Source organism: Triturus cristatus, chromosome 5_1 (genome assembly GCF_964204655.1).
Source record: "Triturus cristatus chromosome 5_1, aTriCri1.1, whole genome shotgun sequence".
Classification (NCBI taxonomy): domain Eukaryota; kingdom Metazoa; phylum Chordata; class Amphibia; order Caudata; family Salamandridae; genus Triturus; species Triturus cristatus.
Genome location: NC_140587.1, coordinates 772,767,344 through 772,781,136, shown reverse-complemented (window position 1 = coordinate 772,781,136; position 13,793 = coordinate 772,767,344). Strand labels below are relative to the sequence as shown.

The 13,793-nt window shown below is 46.2% G+C and overlaps 1 protein-coding gene across 7 annotated transcripts in view; it reads right to left on the bottom strand.

The window, feature by feature from the left end:
• Nucleotides 1–11,046: 11,046 nt before the first annotated feature.
• The window catches only part of SLC35D4 (solute carrier family 35 member D4), a 642,891-nt gene continuing 640,144 nt past the window's right edge, over nucleotides 11,047–13,793 (bottom strand). For all 7 annotated transcript variants that reach the window (XM_085605764.1, XM_085605763.1, XM_085605761.1 and 4 more), the window contains one exon: nucleotides 11,047–12,130. In XM_085605764.1, the coding sequence (XP_085461890.1) occupies nucleotides 12,070–12,130 (61 nt within the window). In that variant the 3' untranslated portion in view covers nucleotides 11,047–12,069. The remainder of the gene's footprint in view (nucleotides 12,131–13,793) is intronic.

Sequence of the window (13,793 nt, the reverse complement as noted above, 5' to 3'; positions counted from 1 at the left end):
GATACACACCAACATCAGGTTAGGACTACTACTGCTTTTAGATGTGAGAGATGGACTCTAGAACTGAAAAGGACATGCACACTGATGTGCAGAATGCCAATAGTTGGGCACAAGGAAAAAATTCATGAGACTTTTAAATACATCCACAGCCAGATAAGTAAATTGGTCACCAGCAGTGGGCAAAGTAATCATGTACATAGGCAAAAACACAAAGGGTCAGGGAAACATGCAACAAGGCACTTCACGAGCGAAACACTTTCAAGCTCGGTGGAACGAAGGAATAGCAACTCACTACCTAACACAGAGAGGCCAGTAGGCACTGAGAGAAATGAAAGTCTCCAGCGCAAACAGGTATGGACAGCTCACTTAAAACTTGCAGACACGCCCTTTTACACAAGGAAGAAGCATACGCAGATAATACTAAACTATGCAAATTTGGACTTGGTAATAATGTATAACATAACCATGACAGGAATGCACCAGGACATACCTGCACCGCTGGCAGTCAGGGAGTTAGGCACCTCTCCAGGATACTGATGCCTTTGTTGTTGTTAATAAATGCTATCTAGCTCTTCTGCTGGGCGAGGAAAGCTGCAGCAGGGGTCTCCTCCGGGACCCTGTTCCCCACTGGGACCCCGGTCCCCACCTCACCAAGCATGTGAAACTTCGCCATAGTGAGGAGGGCATGCCCTGGCGCTACGGGTGGGGAGAGGAGCCAAACAGATAGGTTACCCAGGGCGGAGAGTAGTGGAAACACGAGACTGCTCATCCGGCATTAGCTGCAAACTTAGAAAATGGACTTGCCTTGTTTGCAGTCTGCCACTGATGACTGATCACAAGGCGGCCATTGTTAAAAGGAGTTATAAAAAATGTGAACAAGGTCAGCTGTAGAATGCTGTGGAAATATTTCTACAAGAGGCCACATATTTTTATCAAAAAAAGAAAAAATGTGATCCTCCAGCTGCCAATAAGCTTATACTGGCGGGAAGGGAGCTCTGTGAAAGCGGTCAGACAATGCACAGTAAAGCGCTATACGCATGCGTGCACAATATATAACAAAGCATTTGTTTTTTGCAACAATACAGCTGTAAACACGTCAGGCAAGGCCTCAGAGCTGGCAGTGAGCTACATACAGTGTGCTGTAAACATGGAAATCACGGTGCTATGGGGACGGCAGAAACAGACTCAGGCGGCCGTGAAAGTGAAAGCGGCAGAAACACTATACGCGTGCGTGCACAATGTATAACAAAGCATTATTTTTTGCAACAATACAGCTGTAAACACGTCAGGCAAGGCCTCAGAGCTGGCAGCGTGCTACATACAGTGTGCTGTAAACATAGAAATCACGGTGCTATGGGGACGGCAGAAACCGACTCGAGCGGCCGTGAAAGTGCTTCCGTTGCTAGGACACCAAAATGCAACATGCAAAATGGCGTCGGGATGGCCACAGTCCCTAAGGACTACGGACACGCGCATGCTGTTTGCAATGGACAAATAGCGAAAGCAGCCATCTTTGTCCATTGCAGACGCGTGCATGAGAGGCCTCGCAGAATTGATTCCAAAAGGTGGTCTCCATGGCGAGAGCAGCTCATGCGCTGCTTTGGCCAGGCGAGACCTAAAAACCACCATACGCTGACCGGGAAAATGAAATCCTCAAAGTTAAATCTCTTGATGCCGAATACCTTGGTGTTGATCACCTCACTATCGACTAGAAGCCCCGGCCACTCGAGGAGTGGCTTGAGGGTCCTCATCACACCAGGGATTGAAGATAAGGTTGAAGCCTCCTTGCCACTCAGCAGCTGGTTGACCACAAAGTGCAACGGCCAACTTCCCCGAGGCAAACTCCCTCCCTCTTGTAGCTATATGGCAGCTCTAGCCAGATTTTCCACCTTGTGATGGAGTGAGAATCTGGGATCCACACAAGTGGCACCTGTCAAAAAGAAGCAGCATGGCACTCATTGGGAATAAGTCAGAGAAAAAATCGGCCTCAAATAAAAATACAGGAAAAGGTCAATTAATGCAAAAAAAGGAATACAAAGAAAAAGGCATTAAATAAAGCGAAATAATACTCAATGCAAAAAGCAGGGTTTGTGCCAAAAATGCAAAACAACTTTAGAAAGGTAACATCGTTTGAGGGTCCTTCTATATTATGCCATAAGATTTAACTGCATCAGTGACATGCATTGCATGATAGGAAGGCTGGCAGCCTCTGGAGTTCCTTAAATTTGCAAGGTCCAATTAGATTAGCAAAGTGTGTGCGTAGCCTTTTAGAACCTATCTTTTTCCTTCATTTTTGTTTCATAAAAAGGGTATAGTATAGTGGTGTGTTTTTTAGCCAAGTATACAGGATTTTAATTAGGCAAATTGTATTTCGTTTTTCAACTAAAAAACAACATACATAAAATGTTGGCACTGATAGGCATAGTGTCAGAAATAATATCCATGATTCAGAACTAGGATTGCAGGTAATTAACTTTTCCTTCTTCAGCTATGCGTCTTTTTCCCTCCTAGATCAATTTTGACCATTGTCCTCTTCATTGTTTCAGCTCCAGATATAATGGGTGTGCGACGGAGGCCCATTAACTGTTTGAGATCTGCATGTCAATTTCAATATGTTTTGTTGTTTGGGTATTTTATATGAAAAAGAACCCTGTAGCCAATCACTAGCAAACACCAAAAAGGTGTTCCTATCAATTTCTGATGAATACTTCTAACCGCAGCTTGGACAACTTCTCAGGGGCCAGACTGGATCTGGAAACATTTCTTCAGCAGTTCTCCTGCACACGGTTAGGTGGTGACTGTGCAGCTCTGCATTGGCTTTGTAGCCCCTCTAAAGTGGGGGAGTAGCGCCGTATATAAGACAAATCTCTGCTTTCTTAGATCAGTTGCAAAGTGGTATCGGTCTGATCTATATCTTCAGTGTTAATACCTTTCAGTGCAACCACCGTGGACCAACATTTCTTGGACAAGTTGGTGCTGTGGACTCAGGCGGTATTCTTGTCGAAAGCTGTGACTCCCATTTACATTGGGTAACCCATCCACCTACCAGCATTCTTTGCTTCACACCTTGAAACAGGAGGAAAGGCTCCATCAGCTGTCCCCAAATAGGTTTAAAGATTTTACGTTGGTTGTACAAAGGAACACTATGTGGATGATTAGCTTTTTGTGGGGTTTTCCAGAGTGAATAAAGGGAGAACTGTACAGAACAAGACACTGTTGAGGTGCTTAGTCCTTTGCATCAAGAGCTGAGAGCCCAATACACCAGGGTTAAGCTTATGTTACTGCGAGGCTTGTGGAGTGTCTGTCCTTGACATTACAATGTGGGCATCAGTGCATCCATAAACAAAGCACTACCGCCTTTACAGCCAGGCTCGGCACAAGGGCATTTTGCCTGTTTGGTCCTGCAGAACATTTTGTTTTAAGTCCACTCCACAGTCCCTCCACCTTGGAAGGTGTACTACTTCCTTTACAGCCAGGCCCAGCATCAAGGACATTTTGCCAGTTCGGTCCTGCTAGGACTTTTTGGTGTAAGTCCACTCCATAGTCCCTTCACCTAGGAAGGTGCTGCTTTGGGATCTATTGTAATGTGAGGAAACTGCAGTTAGACATATCCATCAGAAGAACAAGTTACTTACCTCTGTAACACTTTCTGGTGGATACTTTATCTAACCATAGATTATTATTATTATTACACTTATAAAGCGCACAGCTACCCAACAGGGTCTCCCGGCACTGAACATGTGGAGGCAGACACAACTAGACAAAAGGTGAAAGAAAAACAGAGATCAGACTGAGTCCCCAAACCGCAGCGTCTTTAAGCTCTTACGGAAGACTAGCAGGGAGTGACAGTTCCTAAGGCCAATTGGAAGAGTATTCCAGAGTCTGGGGCCAAGACAGGAAAAGGAATGACTCCTCATATGGATGAGTCGAAACCTGGGACTGAAAAAAATGAAAGGCTGAAAGATCGCAGCTGTCGAGCCGGAACATAAGGTATGACCAAACTTTGAATGTAGGGGGGGGGGGAGGCCCCATTTGACACGAAACATATAGCAGAGGGTCTTGAACGCAATATGTTTATTGACTTTAAACCAGTGGAGTTTGTGAAGCAAGGGAGACGCAGAGGCATATCTTGGAAGGTGGAAAAGAAGACTAGCAGCAGCATTCTGAATGGCCTGTAGCTGATGCAATGAAGCTTTATCAGCACTGAAATACAGGACATTGCAGAAGTCCTGCCTGGATATCACCAGAGCCTGCACAACCGTTCTCTGAGCTGCCGGTGGGATTAGCCAAAGGATTTTTTTAATCCATCTGAGCGCAGCAAAACAGGATGAAGGTATCCTGGAAACCTGAGGTTTGAGGGAGAACTTTTTATCAAAAATAAAACCCACGTTTTTGATTTTGGGGGCAGAGGTAAGCACAGTGCCCAAAGTGTCAGGCCAGTGTTTGATTCCCCAAAGCTCAGGGTTATTACCCAGAATAAGCACCTCAGTTTTGGTACTGTTTAGCTTTAGAGCGTTACTGGTCAACCAGGATGAAACCTTTCTCAGGCCAAGCTGCAGCAGGGAAGGATCTTGATGCTGAGCAGCGGAGAGAGAGAAAACGACCTGAGTATCATCGGCATAGGAAAAGATAAGTCAGACCCGACTTCTCAGCAATATCGGCCAAGGGGCGAACATGTAAATTAAAGAGTAAAGGGCTCAGAATAGAACCCTGAGGAACTCCAGAGGTTAGCTCTAAAGTGTTCGATCTCACGTCATTCGAGAAGACCTGAAAGGTACGGTCCTCACTGCCCTTACTTATTGGTCTGTGGAGTTGTCTATTTTTACCATTTAAAAACGTCCCAAGTTAGTACACAACACACTGTTACCAACAATTGTCTGGGAACGCAGAAAGTGAACACCAAGACAATTGCGTCAGCATGCAGGAGTGGTGTCTATATGTGGCTCCTCTCCATCCTTTCCAGGGCAGTTTGGAGCCAATGTCGAGCTGCTTGGTACCATCCAGCAATGTGGGACTACTTCTGAAGAAAGGTTTCCAGATCTACACTGGCACCTGATGAGTATTGTAAGGTGAGGAGTCTGTGGTTAGATAAATTATCCTATAGAAAGCATTTCCGAAAGCAAGTAACTTGTTCATCTGGTCGCAGAGCTATATTCTTTGCCACTGCTTTTTTTGCTTTACCACATTTTATAACTCTTTGCAACACATTACATTAAATCGGATTTTTAGGAAAATGTATGAAATATTGACTATTTCAGGTGTATTTTAAAGAGTATTACAATTATCCCAATGTATGTAATTTATGGAGGGGTAACCCCCCCATTCTCCCTTGTTATCATTTATTTAAGCAATCAAGCTTAAATTTCCTACCTTTTATAATTATGAAGGAGGCCCCCTAAGCCCCCTACCTATTAATGTTTTTAAACCAACACACATACTCACCAATTCCCTACCTTTTTTTATAATGTGGAGAAAACCGCGTCAACCTCTTTTTTTTTTAACAAACACCATACTCACTATTATTACCATATGTACCTTACGGTGCACGGTAAAGTCTTGCGGAGTAAAGCCTTGTGTGGTAAAGTCTTTCATCGTAAAATACCTTGTGTGGTAAATGTAGCACTTGGTAATTACCACGTGAGAAGCGAACATGCCAGACACGTCAGAAATTCATGTATTATTTAACAAGAAGTGCCAACTGTTAAAAAAGGGTGTAATGCAAAAACAACAGTTGATGGACAGAATGCAGAACAATGTCATACATTCACCCCAGTACAGAGATCTGGGCCTAAATCCATCGTTTTTTTGCTCACCATGCCATTCCAGTTTGAACCCAGCCATATGCAAATCAGTCTTGACCCTGTGCCTCATGGGAACAGTCCAGCCCGAACTGTCAAGCCAGGTCCTCCCTGGACTGGAACCAAGCATCCTAGGACCGGTTTCGGGGTTTCACCCCTCTTCAGCCAGGATAGCTTGATTCCGGTGGCATGGAGAGCACGGGACTCACGTCTGAGCATACCCGTCCCACTCGGGGTGACAAATGCAAAAACAACAGTTGATGGACAGAATGCAGAACAATGTCATACATTCACCCCAGTACAGAGATCTGGGCCTAAATCCATCGTTTTTTTGCTCACCATGCCATTTCAGTTCGAACCCAGCCATATGCAAATCAGTCTTGACCCTGTGCCTCATGGGAACAGTCCAGCCCGAACTGCCAAGCCAGGTCCTCCCTGGACTGGAACCAAGCATCCTAGGACCGGTTTCGGGGTTTCACCCCTCTTCAGCCAGGATAGCTTGATTCCGGTGGCATGGAGAGCACGGGACTCACGTCTGAGCATACCCGTCCCACTCGGGGTGACAAATGCAAAAACAACAGTTGATGGACAGAATGCAGTACAATGTCATACATTCACCCCAGTACAGAGATCTGGGCCTAAATCCATCGTTTTTTTGCTCACCATGCCATTCCAGTTTGAACCCAGCCATATGCAAATCATTCTTGACCCTGTGCCTCATGGGAACAGTCCAGCCCGAACTGCCAAGCCAGGTCCTCCCTGGACTGGAGCCAAGCATCCTAGGACCGGTTTCGGGGTTTCACCCCTCTTCAGCCAGGATAGCTTGATTCCGGTGGCATGGAGAGCACGGGACTCACGTCTGAGCATACCCGTCCCACTCGGGGTGACAAATGCAAAAACAACAGTTGATGGACAGAATGCAGAACAATGTCATACATTCACCCCAGTACAGAGATCTGGGCCTAAATCCATCGTTTTTTTGCTCGCCATTCCAGTTTGAACCCAGCCATATGCAAATCAGTCTTGACCCTGTGCCTCATGGGAACAGTCCAGCCCGAACTGCCAAGCCAGGTCCTCCCTGGACTGGAACCAAGCATCCTAGGACCGGTTTCGTGGTTTCACCCCTCTTCAGCCAGGATAGCTTGATTCCGGTGGCATGGAGAGCACGGGACTCACGTCTGAGCATGCCCGTCCCACTCGGGGTGACAAATGCAAAAACAACAGTTGATGGACAGAATGCAGAACAATTTCATACATTCACCCCAGTACAGAGATCTGGGCCTAAATCCATCGTTTTTTTGCTCACCATGCCATTCCAGTTTGAACCCAGCCATATGCAAATCAGTCTTGACCCTCTGCCTCATGGGAACAGTCCAGCCCGAACTGCCAAGCCAGGTCCTCCCTGGACTGGAACCAAGCATCCTAGGACCGGTTTCGGGGTTTCACCCTTCTTCAGCCAGGATAGCTTGATTCCGGTGGCATGGAGAGCACGGGACTCACGTCTGAGCATGCCCGTCCCACTCGGGGTGACAAATGCAAAAACAACAGTTGATGGACAGAATGCAGAACAATGTCATACATTCACCCCAGTACAGAGATCTGGGCCTAAATCCATCGTTTTTTTGCTCACCATGCCATTCCAGTTTGAATCCAGCCATATGCAAATCAGTCTTGACCCTGTGCCTCATGGGAACAGTCCAGCCCGAACTGCCAAGCCAGGTCCTCCCTGGACTGGAACCAAGCATCCTAGGACCGGTTTCGGGGTTTCACCCCTCTTCAGCCAGGATAGCTTGATTCCGGTGGCATGGAGAGCACGGGACTCACGTCTGAGCATACCCGTCCCACTCGGGGTGACAAATGCAAAAACAACAGTTGATGGACAGAATGCAGAACAATGTCATACATTCACCCCAGTACAGGAATCTGGGCCTAAATCCATCGTTTTTTTGCTCACCATGCCATTCCAGTTTGAACCCAGCCATATGCAAATCAGTCTTGACCCTCTGCCTCATGGGAACAGTCCAGCCCGAACTGCCAAGCCAGGTCCTCCCTGGACTGGAACCAAGCATCCTAGGACCGGTTTCGGGGTTTCACCCCTCTTCTGCCAGGATAGCTTGATTCCGGTGGCATGGAGAGCACGGGACTCACGTCTGAGCATGCCCGTACCACTCGGGGTGACAAATGCAAAAACAACAGTTGATGGACAGAATGCAGAACAATGTCATACATTCACCCCAGTACAGAGATCTGGGCCTAAATCCATCGTTTTTTTGCTCACCATGCCATTCCAGTTTGAACCCAGCCATATGCAAATCAGTCTTGACCCTCTGCCTCATGGGAACAGTCCAGCCCGAACTGCCAAGCCAGGTCCTCCCTGGACTGGAACCAAGCATTCTAGGACCGGTTTCGGGGTTTCACCCCTCTTCAGCCAGGATAGCTTGATTCCGGTGGCATGGAGAGCACGGGACTCACGTCTGAGCATGCCCGTCCCACTCGGGGTGACAAATGCAAAAACAACAGTTGATGGACAGAATGCAGAACAATGTCATACATTCACCCCAGTACAGAGATCTGGGCCTAAATCCATCGTTTTTTTGCTCACCATGCCATTCCAGTTTGAACCCAGCCATATGCAAATCAGTCTTGACCCTGTGCCTCATGGGAACAGTCCAGCCCAAACTGCCAAGCCAGGTCCTCCCTGGACTGGAACCAAGCATCCTAGGATCGGTTTCGGGGTTTCACCCCTCTTCAGCCAGGATAGCTTGATTCCGGTGGCATGGAGAGCACGGGACTCACGTCTGAGCATACCCGTCCCACTCGGGGTGACAAATGCAAAAACAACAGTTGATGGACAGAATGCAGAACAATGTCATACATTCACCCCAGTACAGAGATCTGGGCCTAAATCCATCATTTTTTTGCTCACCATGCCATTCCAGTTTGAACCCAGCCATATGCAAATCAGTCTTGACCCTGTGCCTCATGGGAACAGTCCAGCCTGAACTGCCAAGCCAGGTCCTCCCTGGACTGGAACCAAGCATCCTAGGACCGGTTTCGGGGTTTCACCCCTCTTCAGCCAGGATAGCTTGATTCCGGTGGCATGGAGAGCACGGGACTCACGTCTGAGCATACCCGTCCCACTCGGGGTGACAAATGCAAAAACAACAGTTGATGGACAAAATGCAGAACAATGTCATACATTCACCCCAGTACAGGAATCTGGGCCTAAATCCATCGCTTTTCTTGCTCACCATGCCATTCCAGTTTGAACCCAGCCATATGCAAATCAGTCTTGACCCTGTGCCTCATGGGAACAGTCCAGCCCGAACTGCCAAGCCAGGTTCGCCATAAGTTCGCAGGGTATGCTCAGACGTGAGTCCCTTGCTCACTTTGCTACTGGATTCAAGCAAGCCTGGCTGAAGACGGCTGAAATGCCAGAAACCGGTCCTAGGAAGCTTGTTTCCGGTCCAGGGAAGACATGGCTTGGCAGTTCGGGCTGGACTGTTCCCATGTGGCACAGGGTCAGACTGATTTGCATATGGCCATGTCTGAACTGGGGTGGCAGAGTGGGCTAAAGAACGGTGATGGATCAAACCCAGATCTGTTGACTGGGTGTGAGTGTTTGATTGGTTCTGATGCTCCGTCCATCACTACCCCCTTTTGTACCGCTTTGTTCGCCAAAAAAGGGTGTAATGCCATTTAAAAATGTAAAATAATCCCTCCTCCACTCATAAATGCCGCGCAGTTTTTTGCATTCTCATTTTTCTGTCAGACCCACCCGACAGACTCTGGTTGCTATGGCAGAAGGTAGTGGAGCTCACTGAAGGACAGTCCAGGCATGGCCACCGACAGACTGGTTGCTACGGCAAAAGGTAGTGGAGCTCACTGAAGGACAGTCCAGGCATGGCCAGTGTGGCAGAGCTTTACTAGCAGTATCAGAGGGAAGATTAAGAACAGGTTAACTTCACTTTTTAGGTTGAGGCTAGCAGACAGCACAAGTTGCAAAAGACCTATTGTCACCTTACTAAGATCTTCCAGTGCGATAAAAGCCTGCCAATTGCGATTCATTTATTGGCTTTATTGTTACATTAATCTGCTTTCTCCTTATTTAATGGCTTACCTTGTCCATCATGCCTTTGCCCTTCCTCTTTACATGTGATTTCTCTCTGCTTTTTCTTTTTTGCTGAAGTATTTCACAAGAGTGCATGTTTTTTCCAGCTGACTCCCTTGTGTGCTTCTCCCCCCCCCCCCCCCTCTCACCAGATGTGGCTCTCTGTCTCTCATCCATGTGCTGCTCTCTCCCTCACTTTGTGCTCCATGTTGTTCTCTCCCACTTGTACTTCTAAGCATGCCCTCTGTAACAAGCTCCTCCGGTACCAGCAATACTGTCTTTTTTTTTTTTAATTGCCCCTTTTGTGCTAAGAATATCTGTATGTAAGAATCTGAGCTGCATGCGACATCTTGGGTCATCAAATCTCATCCGTGTCATTCCACTGGGCTGAGTATGCGTTCTGATGCATGCGTGATTCAGTGGAATGACAACAGCCATTGCGCCTTTTTTTAATATTTAATTTTGATGCTGCTGCATAACAATGCCAAAAGCAAGTGGCTTTGCTAAAAAGTCCCAAAGGCAAGACCTATAGGTTTTGCCAATGCTTGTTTGATACCTAGGTCCAGGATGTTGCGGTATTCTAGTGGGGACATGAGACTTCTCTCCAGCTAGCTTTGAAGTGGAAGCATGTGAGGGCTGTTTATTTAGTCCCTGTGCTCACTCATTTGAGTGTCCAGGTGGTCATGTACAACAACTGTTGAATGCAACATGTATATCCACAAAGACCATGGTCGCTGTATTCTGTACTTGTTAATGTAAGGAGGGAGTCTTCCCTTATGGGTGCTTAGGAAGAGGCAGGGTTTGATTCTTGAAGAGTGGTCAGATGGAGGTCCTGCAAAAATACACCCTATGTGGGTAGAATCCTTTGTGGCAGAAACTTGTTCCACAGTATTATCGCATGAACGGCTGGCTGGCTGGTCCAGCACCATCGCAAGCAAATGTACAAAATGATCCCAAATCCTAACACAGAAGGTCTGGTGTCCACCAATCCCAAGGCCTCAATGCAGTTCTCCTGATGCTGAGCTTCTTTCTGTTTCACCGTCTGTAAGCATATGCACTCCTCATCCGCACTGAATTCAGCTACAAACGGACGTGATCTACGTTAATTAACGTCTGACAATCAATGATGCACAAGCGTGTTTTTCAGTTATTTTATTAAAACAACTGTACAGCTGCCTGCCAATTGTGTCAATTTCCCTCCTCATATCAATTTCACCTCTTTATTTATTTTTCCACTTTGCTACATCTTTTCCTGAAAAACACTAGCAATCAAATTTTATTACAAACATTGATTATAAAAAATCCGGATCATACCTTTAACATTGGTTGAAATGTACTTCCTCCTGCGACAATAGGCGGGCCGTAAGTTCTGGGTTTCTGCCATCATCTCATTTCTCTCTCGTGGTATAGAAAAATTCACTACTACATTCCCCTGAAAACCCATGGTAATAACAACTGAGAAGTAAATAGCCAACCCTAGGAATGGTAAATGACAAATCACTGTTGTGCAAATATCCTCAGGTGGTGTATTAGCAGGCTTTGTCAAACAGTTTCCATCTGCTCAGCTCTTTGAAAAGTTGTGATCTGCAGACAATCCTACATGCATCCAGTAAACCTTGCATGTTCTTTGAACAATGATGTCAGTAGACAGGACTGGGAAGGTTTCCCAATCACAGGAAGCCAAAGTGCTAGTTTCATACCAACCAATGACATTGAAGGCCTTCTTGCTCCTATCTCTTTCTCCAGTCTACCAGTTCTGCTTGTTGGTTGCAAGTTGTCCCCAATCTGTGAACGGAAATCTGTGGTATACACTGCAGGCAGCATAGTCATCCTCCCTTCTGAAGAAGGGTAGAGTGAATTCAAGTCTTTGTGAGGGAATCCATAGTTCCTAGAGCGTCAGTAAGTCCTAATCGATACTTCCCTTTCTGTAGTCTCAAACTCAAGCCTCGCTCAGTGGTGTTTTGTGGAAGCATAACCATCACTCTCGTTTTGCTCTCAATTCGCTTGTGTTGCGTGTTGACCAGAGAAATAGCAGATTCACTGGATGGATTGTAACAAGTGAGTCTTCAAATCTAGGAGCAACGTTACCTTAATTTTGATTGGCATACAAAATTGAGCTAAGTGGTACATCCCGTCTCTGCTTCGTGGCGGTCCTCTGCTCTATGCACCAGTCCTGTCCGAGTACACCATCAAGGCTTCGCCAACCCCACCAAGCAGGAGGCTGTAAATGAGACAAGTGCCACTGTTATTCTCAGAAAAGGGCGGACTCTTGGTAGTTCTTAAATGACCGGAAAAAAATTTAGGGCGGAATTTTAAGGAGATCAGTAATTTCATTATGTCATATCAGCGTATTTAGGCTACATGATACACCCATGCAAAGACCAAGTGAAATCAAAATAAATTAATATATAAGAAATCCTAGAAGGTATGCTGAGACCTGTTTTTGTATTAGATACGTGCAGAGCACTTAAGGCCATCCTTAGGTCGGCACTAAGCACTGAAAGGCACACAAACCCAATGGACATTACTGTAAAGCCAATATTTATAAAACGGAAAACAGAGCTAGTGCACTGAAATGAAGCAAGTTTCCTTGTTAATATAGCAAGGGCTTTCTCCCCCCTCCTCTTAAGTAAGGACTAAAACTATCATAAATCTCTCAGAGTAGGCCAATCGAAGGTTGTGCCCTATAGTAATCAGGTCATCCACCTCTAAATCATTATTTTGAGATTTTCGAGGACTAATGCAATGCTAGAATGTTTTACCATCAGCTCTCTACCTGGCACTATCTACATACAAACATATCGATCTGCATGATTAGGATGTCAATCAATCTGGATTTATAAAGCAGTGCTAATCACCCAATAGGGTATCCAGGCCCTTGTACCTTTGTACATCTTTCAGTCTTAAAAAGGAGTTCAACCTCTCCTTCATTGTTATGCTTTGTACTGTGATACACATGTTGACTGTATTGAATTTGCCATGTTATATAGCACAGAATGGCTTAACCCTTTGGAAAATCGATAACTATAGATAACTTAATGACTGCGGGTCGCGCAAACAAACAAAAAAATCACAAAGGGCTACAAATAGCCCTTAACAGTGCCCACAGCAAAGCCTTGTCAAGCCAAGAAAAATGCAAAACGCAACGCATTAGATTAGCTTACCTTGAAGGGGTAAACTTCCTCCGCAACAAAGACAGACCTGGACCAACACTGAGAATAAACTGATTTGGTAGAGGGACAACAGACTGGAAAACTCACATCTACCACCTCAGCAGCAGATCAGAGTAACTCTGATTGGCCTGTTCAATCTCCCTCCAGATACGAAGGTGGAGGCTCCAGAGGTTCAAATGCAGAACTTGCTCAGCCTAAAGCAAGAGGACAGCTGCTCTGACAGGAGGGAGGAGGGCACAGGGACAACGTAGGAGCTCCAAGGATTGCATCCTCAATTACCAGCCCAATGTGATTAAGATAATTTGCCCATGGTTCTGATGCAGCTTGAATAACCTGAGGGACGGTAAGAAACGTGCAGTGGAGATGGAAATCCCACCTGAAGACCAAGCATCTCCAGGGTTACCAACAACGTACAGAATTGCTGACAAGAATTCTGCAAGCATGCTCTTGAGTTGTAAACAGATCCTACTTGATGACTGCCACAAAGTGCTTAGACGAACGGCCCCACCTCCAGGTGGGGATGGCACTCGTGATCGACAAGAAGGCGCAGGCTTAGACCATTGACCTGCATGTTCATGGAGATCACCAGGTGATTCATGACCGTCAGACTTTATGAGCCTAAGGCCAGGACCAAAGCTTTAGAGCTTCTAGGCACACATGATGTGAACCTACTACAACCTGCTTGTTGGCGTACCAAAAAAGTGTTTGAAT